This window comes from Anoplophora glabripennis, unplaced genomic scaffold (assembly GCF_000390285.2).
Source record: "Anoplophora glabripennis isolate ALB-LARVAE unplaced genomic scaffold, Agla_2.0 scaffold284, whole genome shotgun sequence".
Taxonomy (NCBI): Eukaryota; Metazoa; Arthropoda; class Insecta; order Coleoptera; family Cerambycidae; genus Anoplophora; species Anoplophora glabripennis.
In genome coordinates this window covers 21,039-40,096 of record NW_019416385.1, presented here as the reverse complement: position 1 = coordinate 40,096, position 19,058 = coordinate 21,039, and the positions used below count along the sequence as shown (strand labels likewise).

At 30.6% G+C, this 19,058-nt stretch overlaps 1 protein-coding gene across 1 annotated transcript; it reads right to left on the bottom strand.

The window, feature by feature from the left end:
* Positions 1–8,585: 8,585 nt before the first annotated feature.
* Positions 8,586–10,028, bottom strand: LOC108906301. The gene is made up of 2 exons (XM_018709526.1): positions 9,920–10,028; positions 8,586–9,002 (listed from the first exon to the last, which is right to left on the bottom strand). Exons 1-2 carry the CDS (start codon positions 9,962–9,964, stop codon positions 8,646–8,648), a joined length of 402 nt encoding a protein of 133 aa, XP_018565042.1. The 5' UTR covers positions 9,965–10,028; the 3' UTR covers positions 8,586–8,645.
* Between the last annotated feature and the right edge of the window lie 9,030 nt (positions 10,029–19,058).

Below are 19,058 nucleotides of genomic sequence, written 5' to 3'. Positions count from 1 at the left end.
AAAATTCATGAGTAGATTCCCGAAGCAAAAATATTGCGATTTAGCCGAACTTACCTTAGTCCAAAAGTTGATAGTTAAAGAGATACAGGGTGTTAAATGTAAAATATTATTTTAGTTTATTTCCATTTATTTCTTAATAAATGCAAATATCTACACAAAATTTTGGGGTTTGGGGTTCTTTGGATAGAGGAATTGAAATTTGTTCACATTTTGGTTATAGTTCATAGAGGGCGCCAGCTGCCGTAGATTGAAGGTGTTGGAAACGACATAACTTTTTTGTACTTTAAGGTATCTCATCTTTGGTATCAAATTCTTATTTTCCAACTTTTTTTACACAAAAAAGGTAGACTTTATGAAAGTAGCTGTCTCGCACCGTTTCCGAGATATTTGGCTTTGAAACTTCCAACGCTAATAGTTGAAATAATTAAAATAATTTAGAAATGTCAAAAACAAGGGTTTATTTAGAATTAACAATTGTAATGCACAGTAAAATAGTAAACATTAGTAAAAAAATATGCCTTTTTGACAATAATTGCTCAAAATGTCCACCTCTAACTTCAATACATTTATCAACACGTTTATTAAAAGATTGTCTTATTTTAAAATATAAATCCTTAATGCGAAATGACTTTGCAGCATTTAAAACCTGCTATTTCCAACTGATTTCATGTAACTCCAAAAACGAAAACCTCGGCATTCTATCTCAGATTTATGTATACGAGTATACAATTTAATTTGTAAGCTAAGATGTAATTTTAATTAGATACGAATATTACTTAATAGAAATTAGCATACAAATGACAGCAATAAGACAAGTGGAAGACGTCAATTATTTGATTTTCGTCCAAATCCTACTTAAGAAACTTTATCGCTAAATTAATAATACCTGTAGGTACTTAATTGTAATTATTTAATGCAACAGCATTGGAAGTTTCAAAGCCAAATATCTGAGAAAACGGTGCGAGATAGCTACTTACTTAAAGTCTACCTTTTTCGTGTAAAAAAGTTGGAAAATAAGAATTTGATACCAAAGATGAGATACCTTAAAGTAAAAAAAAATTATGTCGTTTTTAACACATTCAATCTACTGCAGCTAGCGCCCTCTATGAACTTTAACCAAAATGTGAACAGATTTCAATTCCTTTACTCAAAGAACTCCAATCCCCAAAATTTTGTGAGGATATTTGCCTTTGTTAAGGAATAAATTAAAAAAAACTGAAATAATATTTTACATTTAACACCCTGTATTTCTTTAACTATCAACTTTTGGACTAAGGTAAGTTCGGCTAAATCGCAATATTTTTACTTGGGGAATCTACCCATGAATTTTGGCCCATTACCTCGAGACCACCCTGTATAAAGAATGTATTCGAATTTAAGAAAAAAGTTTTACATGGTCTTGTTCTTAATGAATCACACTGTATGTTCCACAAACACGGATAAAAATGGATAACTTGATTTTACGAATAAAAAATTAGTAATGTACATTTCTAGATTTTGCACTACTTTGTTCTTGGTGAACGGCCCATCGTAGGAATGCACGAATAAAGGCGAATTTACACGATGTAATTTTGATGTGCATCGAGGATGATTCATCAAAGATGAAACGATGTAAATAACGTTTAATAACATTTCATTTTCATTTCGTTCAAGATAAACAGTTCTGCCTCTTCACTATCGGTTTCACCCTACATGGATCATCCTTTATGTAAATCCAAATTGCATCGTGTAAATTCGGCTTAAGCTAAAGCAGGAATGCAAAAATTATCCGCGGACGCATTGACTTAATTTCACGTGGACTAATACATGAACTGAATTCAATTATATCGACAATTGAACGTGCTGAAAGACGTTGGTGGGTAAAACCATGAATTTCAAGGAGAGAAACTCTGGGAGCTTCGTCAAACAAATTTAAATTAAAACAACCAAAGCAAACACAAAAGAACTATGATAAAGATTCGACTGGCGTGGCGGTTGTGAAATGAACAGTGGCAGTTTACACTGGGCCTTCACTCTGGATGAATAATAATCGGTTTGGGGCACGACTCTCATCAAAAGTTGGTCGGGGATCATCTTTAGTGTACACTTTGGATGAAACCAAAATGAAAGGCAATTTTTGCACTTATCGCTTTGTATGATTCTATGATTCCTCCAAGATGATCATCAAACGTGACAAATGTAAATGAGCCTTAATATCAAGACAATGTGCTAGCATGTGGGACATGTCAGAGCAATACACAGTTTTCAATGTGCGGCTGGCTTGGTATCAAAATGAAATACCGTCGTTGATCCTTCTATTTGTAAAATACCATTTTTAATAGGAAGGAGAAAAAAATAATTTTCCTATTGTTTTTGGTTTTAAACTGTAAAGAACTGGCAAAAAAGTGAGATTTTATTACATGAGAGATTTTAATCGTCCCAAATTAGCACATAAGGGTAATTCTTAAAAATTGTGTAAACACATAGGAGCATTTTCCTAACACTTTTAGTATTTTGATTTAAATAATAAATCGAATTTGGTACATCATCATATTAATCAATGAAAAAACATCATATGTGGTTTAAATCTCCTATGTGAAGATATCAAGTTGAAATAGACATGGGGTTGTGGAGCTAAATTTCTTCTATGTAGAATATATTTACATAGGAGCTATTCGGAGACGAATTTAATTCTTTTGCACAAAGGAGGTTGACAAAAACATGGTTTTATGCAAGAATAATTATAATTAGTAAATAGGAGGATTTATTAAATTATAAAAGGAATGAAAACCAACCAACTGCAACTGCAAACTAAAAACCGGTCAAACGCCACATAGGAGGTTTTTCACGCCCAGCGACAATATACAGTTCTAGTTCAGGGTTTGTCTTTCTGCGCATTGCGGTCTATTTTTAGTCATTAAAGTAATGTGTTACTTTACCAAAAAAGTTTTATTATTCATACATATGCCTATCAATATAAAATTGGAGCAAACAAATTTTGTTCAAATAAATTACTTACATTAGGGAACTTCTAGTGTATTTTATTTTGAAGATAGTAGATTTATCGATTCGTAACATCAATATTCCATTACGAGATAGTTATTTTCGTGCATCAATCACAACAAAAAAAAATAGTTTAAGCCATTATAGCGCATCCCTTTCTAACGAAAGATCACAACAGATGTGATAAAAATATTTTAAAACGTTTCGATATTTCATTGTTGCATCTTACTTACTCTATAATTTTGTGCGGGAATTGTAGCTATATTTTTCCTCTACAGAATGTGCACGAATTATAAATATAAAAAATTAGCACATCAACCTCAAAGTAAAGGAATCCCCAGAGGGGTCCACACGTTTCGCGTCATAAAAAGTTGTTTAATTCACAAATCCCAAACTCATTATGCATGTTGATCATCTGATAAATCCCACGAGTTGAAATAGTTTTATATAACATAAGTACATATAAAAGTGTTGAAAATTAAGAACACTTGCTCATCGACTGGCTTTTGTTTTCAAGTTACAGGGCATTAAAGTTAATTCAATAAAACGAATTTTGTCAATATGACTAAGAGTAAATATGTAATGTATCTTAATGGCAGGCGTACGATTTAATCTACCCTAAATAGTTTGTTATAAATACGCTGTAGTCTGGTCCATTTTCGATGGGAATTCAGGGTATTTCAGAAACTACTAAAGATATGATAAATCTGACACGACGTTCTCGAGCTCGATTTTCATGGCAAACTCGACTGTCAGATCGGAAATTTGCTATCTTCATTTGTTTCTGAGCTACAGGGCGTTTCTCGCTACTGTCTCATTGTTTAACATGTCTGTATCTCAGCTGTTAAATAAGTTAGAGTTAATGTGAAAACTGCTCAAGACTAATTCTTTAGCGTAGAATTGAATGCCGGTATTAGATTTTTAGTGGATCTTAAGATTTCGGAGTTATGACCCAGTTATATTTTTTTAAATGGAAATCGTAGGTGACCATGGCCTAAAAAAATAGAGATTTTTTTTCGCTTTTTAGCAATATATCACATGCTATAGTTATTTTTACAAACACGGGAGATACGGGGTGTTTTATATATAAATTATATATTTTTTCCTTTTTAATATGACCAGCTATGAAAATACGGATAAAACTATAATTCTTACTTTTACAAAAGTCATATCTGTTGTAAAAATATGACATTTATTTTAAATGCACAACATATACTCGTGTGATAATATAATACTAACGAAATTTTAGGAGATACGTGGATAGGAACAAACGGACCGATCAGATGGCCAGCTAGGTTACCTGATTTGAGTCCGTTGGACTTCTTCCTTTGGGGTTTTCTAAAAGACATTATATTCAAAATTCCTTTTAATAATATTTCAAATATACATTTAATCAATGCTACCTACCCGAAGCGTTGCCAGAAGATGCGTGAAATGTGTGACAGTTCAGAGACGGCAATTTGAACATTTTTGAAAGTTTTTATTCACTTCAGTTGAAGTGGAATAAAAATTTGAAAACTGTCTTTCCTTATCTGTAATATATATTTTAAATAAACGTCATATTTTTACAACAGATATGAGTTTTGTAAAATTAAGGATTATAATTTTGTATGTATTTTCATAGCCAGCCATATTAAAATGTAAAAAAGGATCGAATTTATATATAAAACTTCCCGTATCTTCTGTGTTTGGAAAAATAACTATAGCATGTGATATATTGCTGAAAAGCAAAAAAAATCTCCATTTTTTTAGGTGACCATGACCAGCTATGATTTATGATGAAAATCGAGCTCGAGAACGTGGTGTCAGATTTATCATATCTTTAGTAGTTTCTGAGATATCCTGAAATCCCATTGAAAATGGACCAGTACAGCCGTTTACCATGTTACCAAAATAAATCACCTATATCAAATTAAATTTTTTGTATTTTGAAAACAAAAGACGTTGGACGTGTGGTTCATATGAAAAAAAGAAGCAGAATAGTCTAATTGAAAGATTTATTGTGCGCTTTTTAGAAACACTGTATAAAATGAAAAAGTGTCTATAGGGAACCATTTAAGTTTTTACTTCATTTTTTTAAAGTTGTATTGCCGTAATTAAGCATTGGTTTGTTAGAACCGTGCGTCGTAGACGACATACGCTGTTACCAGAATCTGTAGCGTTCAACTTTATCGGTTTTGAAGGGGGGGTGATTTGTTAGATTTAGTGCTTGTGATCGTCTGCTGGTAAATGCAAACGAAAATATTTATTATTATTTTGACAAAAAATTTTTTTCATAACAATGGCTGAACATTTTTGCTGACAATACTTATTGAGAAAGAACACGAAAAAGATCTTTTAAATTTAATTAGTTATCGTCGTCAAAATAAAAGTGAAGATCTAATGTTTTCTAACAGACGTTTGGAAGGGACGGTATACAATGGGGGATGTTCTCGTAAGAGATCGATTAATTTCTCGTCTTCTTCTGGTGAAAACTTGGTAGCCATTTTAAAATTGTTAAAATTTTTTAAACTGTACGCTGTGAACTCAACTGAACGACTGCGTCGAAATCAAATCAAATTTAATTTCGACTGAACTGACGACGCACAAAATTTTCTGCCTAAAGCTATGGTTTGTTAGAGATGTAGGCGACGCAAAGCAGACAGTCAGTTGTGCGCGTCGGACTTACGTTGAAATCTAGAACACAAGAAGATACGTAGCTGGTTTGTTAGAGTCTGCTCAGGTGGACTGACGGTAGGCAGAAAATTATGTCCGTCGTCGGTTCAGTCGAAATCAAATTGGATTTGATTTCAACGCAGTCGTTCAGTTGAGCGCACGGCGTACAGTGCTAAAAAAGCATTTATTTTTAAAGAATTTTAAAATGGCAACCAAGTTTTCACCAGAGGAAGACGAGAAATTAATCGATCTCGTACGAGAACATCCCCCATTGTATACCGTCCCTTCCAAACGTCTGTTAGAAAATATTCGATCTTCACTTTTAATTTGACGACGACAACTAAGTAAATTTAAAAGATCTTTTTCATGGTGTTTTCTATAAGTATTGACAGCAAAAAATATTCAACCATTGTCATGAAAAAAATTTTTTGCCAAAATAATAATAAATATTTTCGTCTGCACTTATCAGCATACAATCACAAGCACTAAATCTAACAAAACACCCTCCTTCAAAACCGATAAAATTGAAAGCTACAGATTCTGCTAACCGCGTATGTCGTCTGCGACGCACAGTTCTAACAAACCAAAGCTTACCGTGGGTCTACCTGAGCAGAATCTAACAAACTGGATGCGCATCTTCTTGTGTTCTAGATTTCAGCATAAGTCCGACGCGCACAACTGACTGTCTGCTTTGCGTAGCATACAGCTCTAACAAACCATAGCTTTACTGTGGCTTTACACAGCTCGACGAAAAAGTAGAAAACAGTCTTTTTGATTTACATTATAGGTAGGTATAGCAGAACTGTATTTAGTAATGTATTTGATTAAATTTACATTGCATTCTCCAAATATATAAAAACCTAAATCATTCATTTCCTTTACCTTATGCATTTTAATAAATAATAAAATAAAACACTCTTTGAAGAAAATATTCACGACAACTACATTATCATGTAAGACACGAAACACATAGAGGAAGAGCTATAAATTACCTAATTTGCAAGTGGTAGAGTGTATAATAAATAATATAATTCTATTTGAGTATTTCCAAAGTTAAAATTCTGCCGTTTCAATATGTACCCCTTCACATTAATTATGTATTTGCATTATTTTTTATACTCATAACCTTAAAATTTCAGTCAGGTTTCGCTTATAGAGTATACTATATCAAATTATATTATTAAAATAAATATAATATAAAACATTAATATTAAAAAAACGAATTTAACTGAACCTAGTCTTTTGATAACTCACAGCCTCCTAGGAGGCTGTGGATAACTCTTCTAGAGAACTGAGGTCTAATACTTAGTGTTGGTCATTGACTTTTAAGTATAAGAAATTCGTAACTAAAAACATACAATTTTTAAATTATTTCAAAACATTTTAACCAATTGCAAAACCGAATAGTTTATTATTTTAAAGAAAATATAAAAGGTAATTGTCACTGGAGGAAGTTGACTTTGGAAATAAAATCTTGATGATAAAGTATGTCCTAATGAAATATGAAATTCATTGGTCGAGATCCTTTTGTTCGTAGAAATACACAGGCTTCATAAATGATTACAAGCCACGTAATTTTGTTTGAAACAGTAATTTTGTTTCCTTCATGTTGGCAACTAAATTCTGGTAAAATTAAAAATTGCTAAAACAATAAGATCAAGACAACGTTAAAACGCAACGTTTCGTTTTACCGGCTAATGATTGGTATAATTTTTCACGACATTTTATTCAACCAATCAGCCATCAGATTATTTCGAGTGTAGACGCAATGGTTTATTACTGTTTATTGTAACTGAATCATTATGAGCTATGACGCTAAATTAACATTTGTGCATTTTTAGTAGTACCTATCTATCCATCATCCGTGTCTGTTAGTGTTTAAATCATTTTCTGCCATCGTTTTATTGTTTCCTATTTGTTGTATACATTTAAGTAGTACATATTTGACAGCTAAACTTTTTTGACACTTCATTGGATTATTGGTAACTGCTAACAGAAACAAAATTTTGAGGTTAATAATTTCTTTATTTCAGAACGTATTATGACATTTACCCCAGAATAGGATGCCTTATTTTCGAATTGGACCGCGAAATGAAGAAACGTTAACCATGACCATTTCCATCCATTTCTTAAACTGGAAATGTGCTATTTTCAAAAGATCTGAAACCAAACACTGCATTTGCAAAGGAAAATCTACGGCCAGACCAACTGTACTTACAGAAAATATGTAGCAACGAATGAATCAAAGTTTTTCGTAATACTATTTTATCTAAGAGTAAATTGTCTATTTATTTTACTCTATACTTAAATAAAAAATTATAATCTGTGATAGATTCATAGTAAAAGTTTGCAATTTGTTCATTAACTAGTAAAGTTTGATAGTTTTTTTCGTTTTAATAAAGTATTACAACGAAAAAACAAAAGTATGTTTCGAAAGTATCTGACACTAAATTATATGTATTTAGTTTAATATCGATAGTTTATGTCAATCAATTTTAAAAACAATTTTATTTAATTACACGTAACCCCTTCAACCACTCCACTGAGGTTTGGGGATTTTCATTTAATATTACCTACCGGGAATTGTTGGTTGCCTATGCTCGACGATGACGTGGCTTGTAAACATTTATGAAGCTTTTGGAATATTAACATGTATCTAAGTATAATTTTTTCGATTCATTTGAAGAGTTAATTACAGCAGAATTGAAAACATGTTCGAACGTCATTTTAATTCCTTTATGCTCCCGTGTGGTATTAGATTTTCAGTGTGACATTTCGTCTTTTAGTTACCACCACTAACCATTTTTTTTAAATTTGTATGTACCTATATCTTCATTTTCACATCTTCAAATAGAAAATTGTCTTTCTCTAAAAAATTTCGATACTGATGGTTTTAAACATATGCAGATGCTGCAGTATTTTTTTTGCTGTAAAGTTAAACTATATTGTAGTCTATGTTTATAGCCATTTTATTTACACAGATTTTTATATACAGAAAAAATAAAGAATTAGAACTCGTGGAAATAGGTGACTCCATCCTTGTCCAAGCACATGAATAGATTGACAGCAGTTTTTTCAGGAGTTTCCTTCTTCACAGCACATTCCTTAACCAATCTTTCGACTTTAGCCTTATCGCTGACGGTGAGGGAGATCTTCTGTTTGATGACACTCAAATCCAATTCACCATTTGGCTTCTGAAGACCTACAGCTTTCGATTCGCAGAGCATATGGGAACCAACTTTAGGGTTGTCAATGTTGTCTGCAAGGTGGTGCAAAAGTTCGTGATCTACATAAGTGGCTGGGTCGGCTTGGCATTTGTCATGAATCTCTTGGAGTTTTTTCTCTTCTTCGGAGAGGCTGGCGCTCTGTTACAAAAAATAGTGGGTTTCTTTTAGACTGAACTTAAGCTGGGCGTATTCTTATACAAAGAGTTGCAGCGAGATCAAAACAGACATTTTATTTTGTCTAATTTAAAACAACCCCTTAAGTAGAGATCTTTAAAATTTAAATTTTATAACTGCGAAAGAATCCTTATCGGAAAATGAAAGATATGTTAACTTTATAAAGATAAAATTGACTAATTCCGTTGTGTTTGATTATTTTTTATAACAAATTGAGAAATACAGAAGAAGAAGAAGAAGAATTGTACTTATTTTATTATTAATTTAATTTATTATTGGTTTAAGCCACATTATGTACAATTTCCTTAGGTACTTTAGGTTTTAATAAATGAAATAAAATTATTTCATTTTCTTAAATTAAATTATCTTAAAATTAATTTTCTTTTTTGCAATAAGGTATTGCGTTTTTACCAGAATGAATAAGACTTTGCAGAATATGAAATATTTTTCTCTCTGTTCTCTTGATCTCCTTTAACTAAGTGTTTATAGGTACTTTAACTTTATTGAGATATTTACTTCGATTACATTTGTTTCAGTAAACAATAAATTTAAAAAATTGTATCTCATTTAGTTCAATTAGTGTGAAGGAAATTAAATTTTCCCGCCCCTATCTGGTACAAATAAAAATGAATTTTGATCCCATTGTTCTTTGTACTCAACTTTCGAATACAGAAGTTAGTTTTAAACATAAACAATGAAATGTGCCAGGTAGCACACTCTTCGTTAATTTAATTTTAACATTATTTCTTAGAAGTTCTTAAAGCAATATTTTTCAAAAGATTCCTATATTTTTTTGTAATCTATCAGTTATTATAAAATAAATTATAAATACCATGCATAAAAATGCATGGTATTTAAAAATATTAGCAATAATTACTCACCAAAGCAACAGCGATGACACACACGAAGATGAATGCAGTTTTCATTTTGTTTATGGTATTAGTCTTTATTGCAGAGGCTGAAGTAAAAACTGAATGCTTAGCTTGCTGAAGTCCGACATTTATATACCCATTCAGTTTGACTCGTGGGGCTTTTCGCGTTATCCACATGCATAATGAGCTTCATAAGAATTTTGCACCCGGCCTATCTTGCGGTACGCAGAATGATTAAGCTATTACCGACAATTACTCTGTTCTACCTTGTGTTACGAAACGTGTCCACCTCTGGGATTCCTTCACTTTGAGCTTTGTGTTGATGTGACATTATTAATTTACCACGTTGCGTTGTTCTAAAGAGAAAACAATATGTTTACTTCGTGTCGAACAATCGGTGTACTCGTTGCGGCCTGCAATTGTCTTTTGTTTCTGTTTATGCTTTGTGAAAAAACGTAGAAAGCATTGGTGTATGACGATATGGATATCTTTAGGTCTACAACAAGGACCCTCTTGTTTGCCGTTAAGATTTTTGAAGGAGGTATAAACAAAAACTATGTGCCAAATTAAATAAAAATTGCAGACTGTATTATACTGGTAATCTCTAAATTTACATTTGATAATTAATTAATATACGAGAGATATAAAATACATACGAGTTTATTGTTTACATCATCTATCGGTTAGTAGTTTAATGGCTGTCGATTATAATTGTGCCATGTACACAGTGCCTCAAAAATAGATACAGAAAAAGGCAGAAATAATGAATACCTGAGTGGACTTTAAGTGGGGTTCTTCATATTAAATTTTTCGAGTGAATCTCTCCCTATAAAGTTACAAGTTGTTCAAACTCAGGAATAAAATGATCTTTGATTATTATCAGCGATAAAATGAGGTTTAATTTTTTTTTCTCAAGAATCATTAAAATGAAAAAGAAAACAAATTGAGTTCAGACACCCACTTTAATAAAATAATTATTTGCTTTTTTTCTGGTTATGAAACGGTTAGATAACATACAATATTAATTTTGTTGTTTTTTATTTAGGAACTTTTTTGACTACCATTTTCAGAATTTGCTTAATTTCTGACCAAATTAATTAAATTCATTGCCTAGTGTCAGCAGTCTTAAAATTTTCTTATATTTATTTTATTTTCAGGCAAAATGCTAGGTCAACTTTAAAAAATAAACATTAAGTATGCAAACACAAATATATGCGTACTTAAAACCGATTGGTTAAAATTCTTGTGACAAAAAAAGTTTTAAATTTGATTATTTTGTAGTACCTAAATTTTCCAAAAAGGATGATTAATTCATTCAAATTACACAGGCCGACAAGATTTTAACCAACACGAATATACCTTCCAAAGGATTTTGGTGTACTGAATTCGAACCTGAGGTCCAAATGTCTCAATTGGCTCTACTTTTTGAGATATCCAGATATCCTTAAAGTGCCAAAATCGAGATTTTTTGACATATTTGAGGTTATGTTACATGGAAAGGTAAATATTTTTGCTGAAACCATTAATGGGGTCTTAAAGTACTATACTTACTCTTTAAATCCCAATATCATTTTTTAAATCCAAAATACTTGTATGTACGCCGTAAATACATATGTGTTTGAGGTTTGAGGGTTTATAAGCTTGTAAGTTTTTGAGTTAAGGGTTTACATGCTTGTAGGTTTATGGGATTGGAGTTTATGGATTAAGGGTTTATGGGCTTATAGGTTTATAGGCATAGGATTTTTGGGCTTCGAGTTTATGAGTTCGGGATTGAGCGTATTAGCCTCTTTTGCGTGTTTCCAGATTGATATAATACGTAAAATATCGGCCATATATCGAATCTTTAGACATTTTTTAAAATTTATTGCAAAATTTGACATGATAGAGTATTTTGAATCTTAGAGTCATGATCAGCCACCCCAAAAACTTGTAAGATCCCTACTTTTGGGTTCGAAGTTAGATTTGCGACACTGTGTTGTCAGTATATTCAACAATCGAGAAATAAGTCAAACTACTATACAGGGTGCGCCATTTAACTCTCCCGCTGCCAATATCTCCAGAAATTAACAAATTTAGTTTAGTTTCGGAAATTGGGGTTATTAGGTCCCTCGAATAGCTTCAAATTGTAGTTAGAATTGTTAGTTCAAATCTTTCTGTATAGATGGTGCGGCGATACTAAAAATTTTTTTGTTCCCTAGAACGTGGAAGGACTGCATAGTCCTTCTGAAAGATCGTTGAATTTTGAGTAATTTTTGTAATATAAAGTTTTTTCCTATATTTACTTGTTTTCGAGATATGTCGAATATGCAATGTATGATATAACAGGAAAATCTATTAGGTACCTATTTTATTTAAATCACGCCGAGACAAAATATTCTTTTAAAATATTGTTATAATGGCTTTATTCACACCACATACTAACAAACAATAAATTATAAAAAAAACAAATGATCAACTACAGAAAAAAAATTGTACAATGGTAAATCTTATAAGGGCAGAGACGAACCGCATTTTATCAAATGTTATTAAAAAATGCAGTCATAGGTGGCTCATGTCATTTGTTTGAAATAAAACAATGACAGATGACACATTAGTTTTCCAATAATTATAGTTTTATCAGTTTGAGTATACGATTTACCATTGTACAATTTTTTTTCCGTAGTTGATCATTTGTTTTTTTTATAATTTATTGTTTGTTAGTATGTGGTGCGAATAAAGTCATTATAACAATATTTTAAAAGAATATTTTGTCTCAAGAGTGATTTAAATAAAATAGGTAATAGATTTTCCTGTTATATCATACATTGCATATTCAAGTCGACATATCTCGAAAACAAGTAAATATAGGAAAAAACTTTATATTATGAAAATTACTCAAAATTCAACGATCTTTCAGATGGACTGTATTTCCACGTTATTGTTTGTTAGTTAGTATGTGGGTGAATAAGGTCATTATAACAATATTTTTAAAAAATATTTTGTCTCGGTGTTATTTAGATAAAATAATAGATTTTCCTGTTATGCATTGCATATTGAAGTCGACATATTATCTCGAAAACAAGTAAATATAGGGAAACTTTATATTACAAAAATTACTCAAAATTTAACGATCTCAGGTGGACTGCTTTTCGACATTCCAGGGATAAAAAATCATTAGTTCTTATTATGTCAGAAATAGTCAGTTTTAGTTCAGAAAAAGTTAATACTTGTCCAATTACGTTATTTAGGTATCAGAATGTCACTTTTAATTCAGAAATTATCAAATATATTTTCACGTTTCTTCAAAAATGTTTCAGAACTAATTTAAGCCAAACTGGACGTTAAACATTGCACTAAAGATCATCAAAATTAATTTCGTTATTTCATTACTAAGTCTTCATGTATATAATATAGTTTCTTTATTTAGGTATTTCATTTGTACACTCTCTAAGAGATGATTCCAGTTAAAAGATAGACAAAACAAAAAATACAATTGACAATAATAGGTAATTAATAAACTACCTGAAATGCTTTCAGTGCTTTCTGAAACATAAATTATATTTTCTGAAATATAATTGGAGCTTTCTAAATTGGTATTTATAAGATAAAATGAAATGACTACTGCTTGATATGGACTTCTAAGTACTCATACTATTTTGAGTTTAATTTTACAAAATTATAAAGTCAGTGAAGGAAGATCTTTCAGAGAGAAAAATCTATATGTGAAGAGATATTGCATGTTTACGAGATAAACGACATTAATTTTCATTCGACTTCAACTACCAGTTACTTTTGAAATTCTGAATAGATATACAAAACGGTTTTGTATTGCATGACATTAAGACTCAAAATTTGTTGTTTGAAAATGTGACAAAATCTACAAGTTGTAGGTGTAATCCTTTCACATTATTATAATTATCTCGAGTAGATCGAATTTTCATATTTATAAATAATGTTATATAGGTAAAAGTTTGGCACAACTTCTAGCCTTCGCAACTTTTGGTACACTTGTGCTTCATGACAATATTTCAGTATTTATAAGTTTTTGGTATTCAAATAAATTAAAAAAACGTGTTCCTAAAAATACTGTCGGTTGTAGTAAATGTTTTTTGGATACCAAAAATCAACTAAAAAATAATTAGATAAAATAAATATGATACATGCATAAATTGCCATAGCTTTTTCAAGTTGCCTCCTTGTAAATAAATATTAATAGACAATTAATAATAATTAATAGCTATTTATTAGATCCTGCTGATGTAATTCAGTGTTAGTTGAGACGCAATATCATCAGTATCATCAATATCATCAGTTAAGAATCTTGTATATGAGGTTAGATATCTTTTACATACTTTTTTTTTCGTAACTTGACTTATTTAATACGATTTTTAGGAAACATTTTTTTGAATTGATTTTCTTAGCTTCTTAAAATAAAATAAAAATAAGACATTTTTTCTTTTCTCGACACACTTCATAAATTTTTTGAATATTGCTTTAAATGTTATTGTATAAAAATAATACTTGCTGTAATATTCTAAAATACCAGACTATAAAAAATATATTATTTTAAATTAAGTCAATTAAAATTAAGTTCGTAGAAATGTTAGCTTAATATTATTTATCTTAATTTTTCCACAAATTCTGTACTTTTATATAGGGTGTCTCGAAATTCATGCAACAAAATTTGTTCATAGATTCTTAAGACAAATTTAGGGGTCCCGTATTTTTTCTTTTTGCCAACTGGCCCCCTCTTTCGGAGTTACAGAGACCCCTGAAATCTGCCCCTAAGAAGTCTTTTTTATATCTCAATACCATGTTGTACGAGAATCACTAAATTTGGTACACAGGGGTTTTATGACATGTATAATCTCACAGTGCTACGCTTTTTGGGAGAAACCCCCTTAAGACACTTTTTCGTGCCCCCCCTTGTCTTTGGAACCAGAAAAATTTGGTCGCAAATTTGATTTTTTTTTTAATTATTAATTCACTAGAATGCCATTGAATTTAGAAACTTTTTTGTCTCTTGATATTTGTTTCGTAAAACGCAATATTTTTGAGGAAAATGGCGAATCATGATATGCATTCGATCACTTTTTGACATTTTTCTCGAAAACATTGCGTTTAACGAAAAAAGTATAAAGAGGCAAAAAGTTTCTAAATTTAATGGCTTTCTAGTGGACTGATAATTTTTAAGAAATTTAAATATGCGACCAAATATTTTTGGGTCCAAAGACAAGGGGGCTCACGAAAAATTGTCCTAAGGGGGTTCCCCGCTAAAAAACGTAACACCATCAAATTCCACATGTCATAAAACCCCTGTGTACCAAATTTAGGGATTCTCGTACAACAGGATTCTGAGATATAAAAAAAATACTATTCTTAGGGGCGGACTTCAGGGGGGCTGTAACTCCGAAAGAGAGGGCCACTTGGCAAAAATAAAAAATACGGGTCCCCTAAATTTATCTTAAGAATCTGTGACCAAATTTTGTTGCATGAATTTCGGGACACCCCGTATATCAGCGAACTATGACGGGCAAAAAATAATTATTAACGATGAAAACAAAATATACAGGTATGTAATATCAGCTTGCGAAAATTGGTAAGGCTTTCAAGAGTGTGCAATGTATTGTTTTTATTTTAATTTTCACAAATTTTCATGTGACTATTAACTTGATAATAATAACTAATTACAAGACGATACACTTTTTACAACCTTATAGGGGTCATATTTGCACAAAATTATTTTTAGTTATCGCTGTTTAAATTTTAATATCAAAAAGTATAAAGATCTTGCTAGGGATGCTATTCCATTCTAACCTGAGCAATTCTGAACATTCTGAGCTATGTTAAAATTAGTTTATAGTACAACATAATCAAACATAGAATACGTACGTTTCGTGGATTAATTGCTACCCTAAAACTTTAATTGTTTGGTTTGGAGAAAAACAGTTAAATAAACTTTTAAATTATTTAACATTTCTTTCAAAATTATTATATTACATTAACATTGTACATAAATTAATCGGAATATGTTGTGTATTGTGGAGGAATGGCTACCACACTGAATATCCCTTAATTTTGAAAAATTAAAACATCGTTATTTGTTTGAATTACAAACCTCTACTCTAACCATAATTGTAAGTAGTCTTTTGACTCATTTTTCCACAACTTCATATTAATTTTGACAAAAAAAATTACGTTAAACAAATACCAAGTACACGCCTAAAGAGATGTGAATTAGTCTTATTTTGCAGGTACGTATTTATGTAAAACATTTTGTTGAAACACAACTACCTTAAATAGTAGTTCCGCATAACCGACACAGAAGAGGGGCTTGTAGGGGAACTCAAAATATGGTGATTTAACGCAACACCAGGAAAATTAGCGAAAATAAAAGAGAAACTCGAAAAAAGTCCTATCCGCGAGATTATTGTAAAATTGTCTAAAGGAACTTAATACAAGACATCTCTCATCTCGTGAGTCAAAAACTTTTATTAGCTAACTTTTCTATTTAAACAAATAAGTGAGGAAAACAGTTTTTTCACTTTGCAGGGAAAACCATCAATTTTAGCGAAAAGTGACTCTCAGACAGCTTATAGGGAGTAAAATTATCTACAAAATGAGACTGGTTAAATTAAAATCGGTTAATAAACAAAAAAGTTATTGCAAAAAAACAAGAAAAGTGCCCATTTTTTAATTTGTTTATAACTATCGCATTTATTGTTAAAATTTTATAAAACCTATGACAAGTTGAGGGTTTTGTCATACTTTAAAAGTGTGCCAAAAGTGGGCGCTGTAGGTGCAATAGTTTTCGCACAATTCTATTTGTTTATAGCGGAGGCTCCAAAAGTTATGAACTTTAAGCCTCTGTACAGACGTTAATTTTCAATCAAACATGATTCTGAAAGCGTCATTGTAATCTTAAAGACGCAATTAAGCGACCTATTAAAAAATATCACCGTTTTTTTGACATTAACATTCTCAAATTGTGCATTAAAAAACCGTGCGTTTTTCGCTTATAAACAATTTGAATAACATTGTTGCTATTTATGCTATCTCACCGAAAATAGATGCAATGGATAGCTGGCAAAAAAATACAGTTTTAAAATAAAAAAAGTGCCCTCTACGACCAACAGGAGCCAAGATAAGAATCTTTTTTTAAAAAATCGTAGCGCAATTGTTTATAAATATTAAGACTTGAATTTTTCGCAAAATAAAGTTTACGACGTAAACTACGATTTCCCGTGAATTGCATTGAAAAATGTGGAAAATTAACGACTCACGACTCGCTAAGTAAACTGTCCGGCGGCCGGCGGCGTAGTGGTGGGGGAAGCTCGTCCAAGCGATCCCGCGGGCGAGAAAAGTTAAATGCAAAGTTCAAATAAGTGCGCGCTGTAAATTTTGCAATATCTCGGCTTCTATTCATCGTAGAAACTTTTTTTTTTTTTAAACTGGGGTAGCTCGACGAAAAAATAACAATGGGCATATTTACGAATTCGTAGAATAGCCCTGAACCCCAGAAAAAATGCATCTTTTATAATTAATTTTTTTTAATTTACAAAAATGTCACAAAAATTATTGTTAAACGAAATATTAATTAAAATTTCAATTTCGGAATTATTTTACTATTATTAAATAAATAAATGAATCTATCGTTCATTTAAAAAGTTATTTTTCATAAAAATAGAAAAAATTTTAAATTTTAAATTGTTGTATTATATTGCATTATATCTATTATTGAAAATGGTTTTGATTAATATTTTTTTAATCAATTTTGATTATGTTGCAAAAAATTTTTTGTATAAATTAGTAATAAATATAATTAAAAAACTTTATATATTAAAATTTCAAGAAGTTAAAATTGTAATTTTATCGACTGCATTATTTTTATTAATATTTTTTAATTTTGAGAATTTTGCAATAAATTCAAATGCTTTTTATTCTTTTTGAAATCTTTTAACAATAAATAATAATTTGAAAATAATTTGTGAATTTTTACTTTGGTAATTGGTTTTCTCTGCAAAGTGAAAAAACTGTTTTCCTCACTTATTTGTTTAAATAGAAAAGTTAACTAATAAAATTTTTTGACTCACGAGACGAGAGATGTCTTGTATTATATTCCTTTAGACAATTTTACAGTAATAGGACTTTTTTCGAGTAAAAATTTAATTTGCTTGGAAAAAATTAATATCTCAGTTATACTTGAACTTACAAAAACCAACACGGTGTAAATCTACCAAGAGCATTAATCAACAGTAAGTAGAGTTCAACTGAAGCATTTTAAAGGGTGGATAAGGGATGATGCACCATTAAAATGTGCCAGAATTTCTTAACTCGTTGGTGAACGTAAAAAATTATTACATACTTTATTTCATGGGGAATTTAATTCTAAAACTTTTCTTGTTCTTATTAGTTTTCAAAAAGCTTTGTCGTTTTCAACAAAAACATGCATAACTAATAATACATAGATACTGTAGCTATTTTATTTAAAATCATCGAAAATTCAAACGTTGGTTATAAATTTAAACGTCAAACTTGATGATCAGGAAAATAATCAATTAATTTTGACAAGGATCAGACTGGAACATTTGTTTATACATTATGGAGCACCCCCATATACTGATTTTTTTCGAAATTTGAAACCCTTCCTTCGAGGCCTGTAACTTCTCAGGGGTGTAACTTAGTATAAAGATAAGTTGCGTTAAGTCACCATATTTTGGGTTCCCCTAAATGTTCCTGCTCTGTGTCGGTATAGTGAAAACGGACCCTTTTTGTCAATTTCAGTTGAAACTTGGATGGAAAAGGTACGTTTTGATATTAAATCTAATATGTCCAAAGGAACAAAGCAGAAAATCGGATCACCTAGTATAATCCAATAAAGCTGAACATTACACACAAGAAAATTCTCTTTTCTGCAGACGAATAAAATGAGAGACAGCGATAAAAGCTAGCATATGATTTTATGACATTTTCGTCATTTAAGATTTTTTCGCGGGTTTTATCTATTAAGTAATTATTATTCCATTTATCCCAAAAAAGCAAAAAATCATAACGTTTAAATTTTTTTTAATTATTATTTTCATACTACTTAAAAGGTTCATACTACTTAAAATGTTCATACTACTTAAAATGTTCAATTCTTACGGTATTTTTAAATAAAAGAAATATG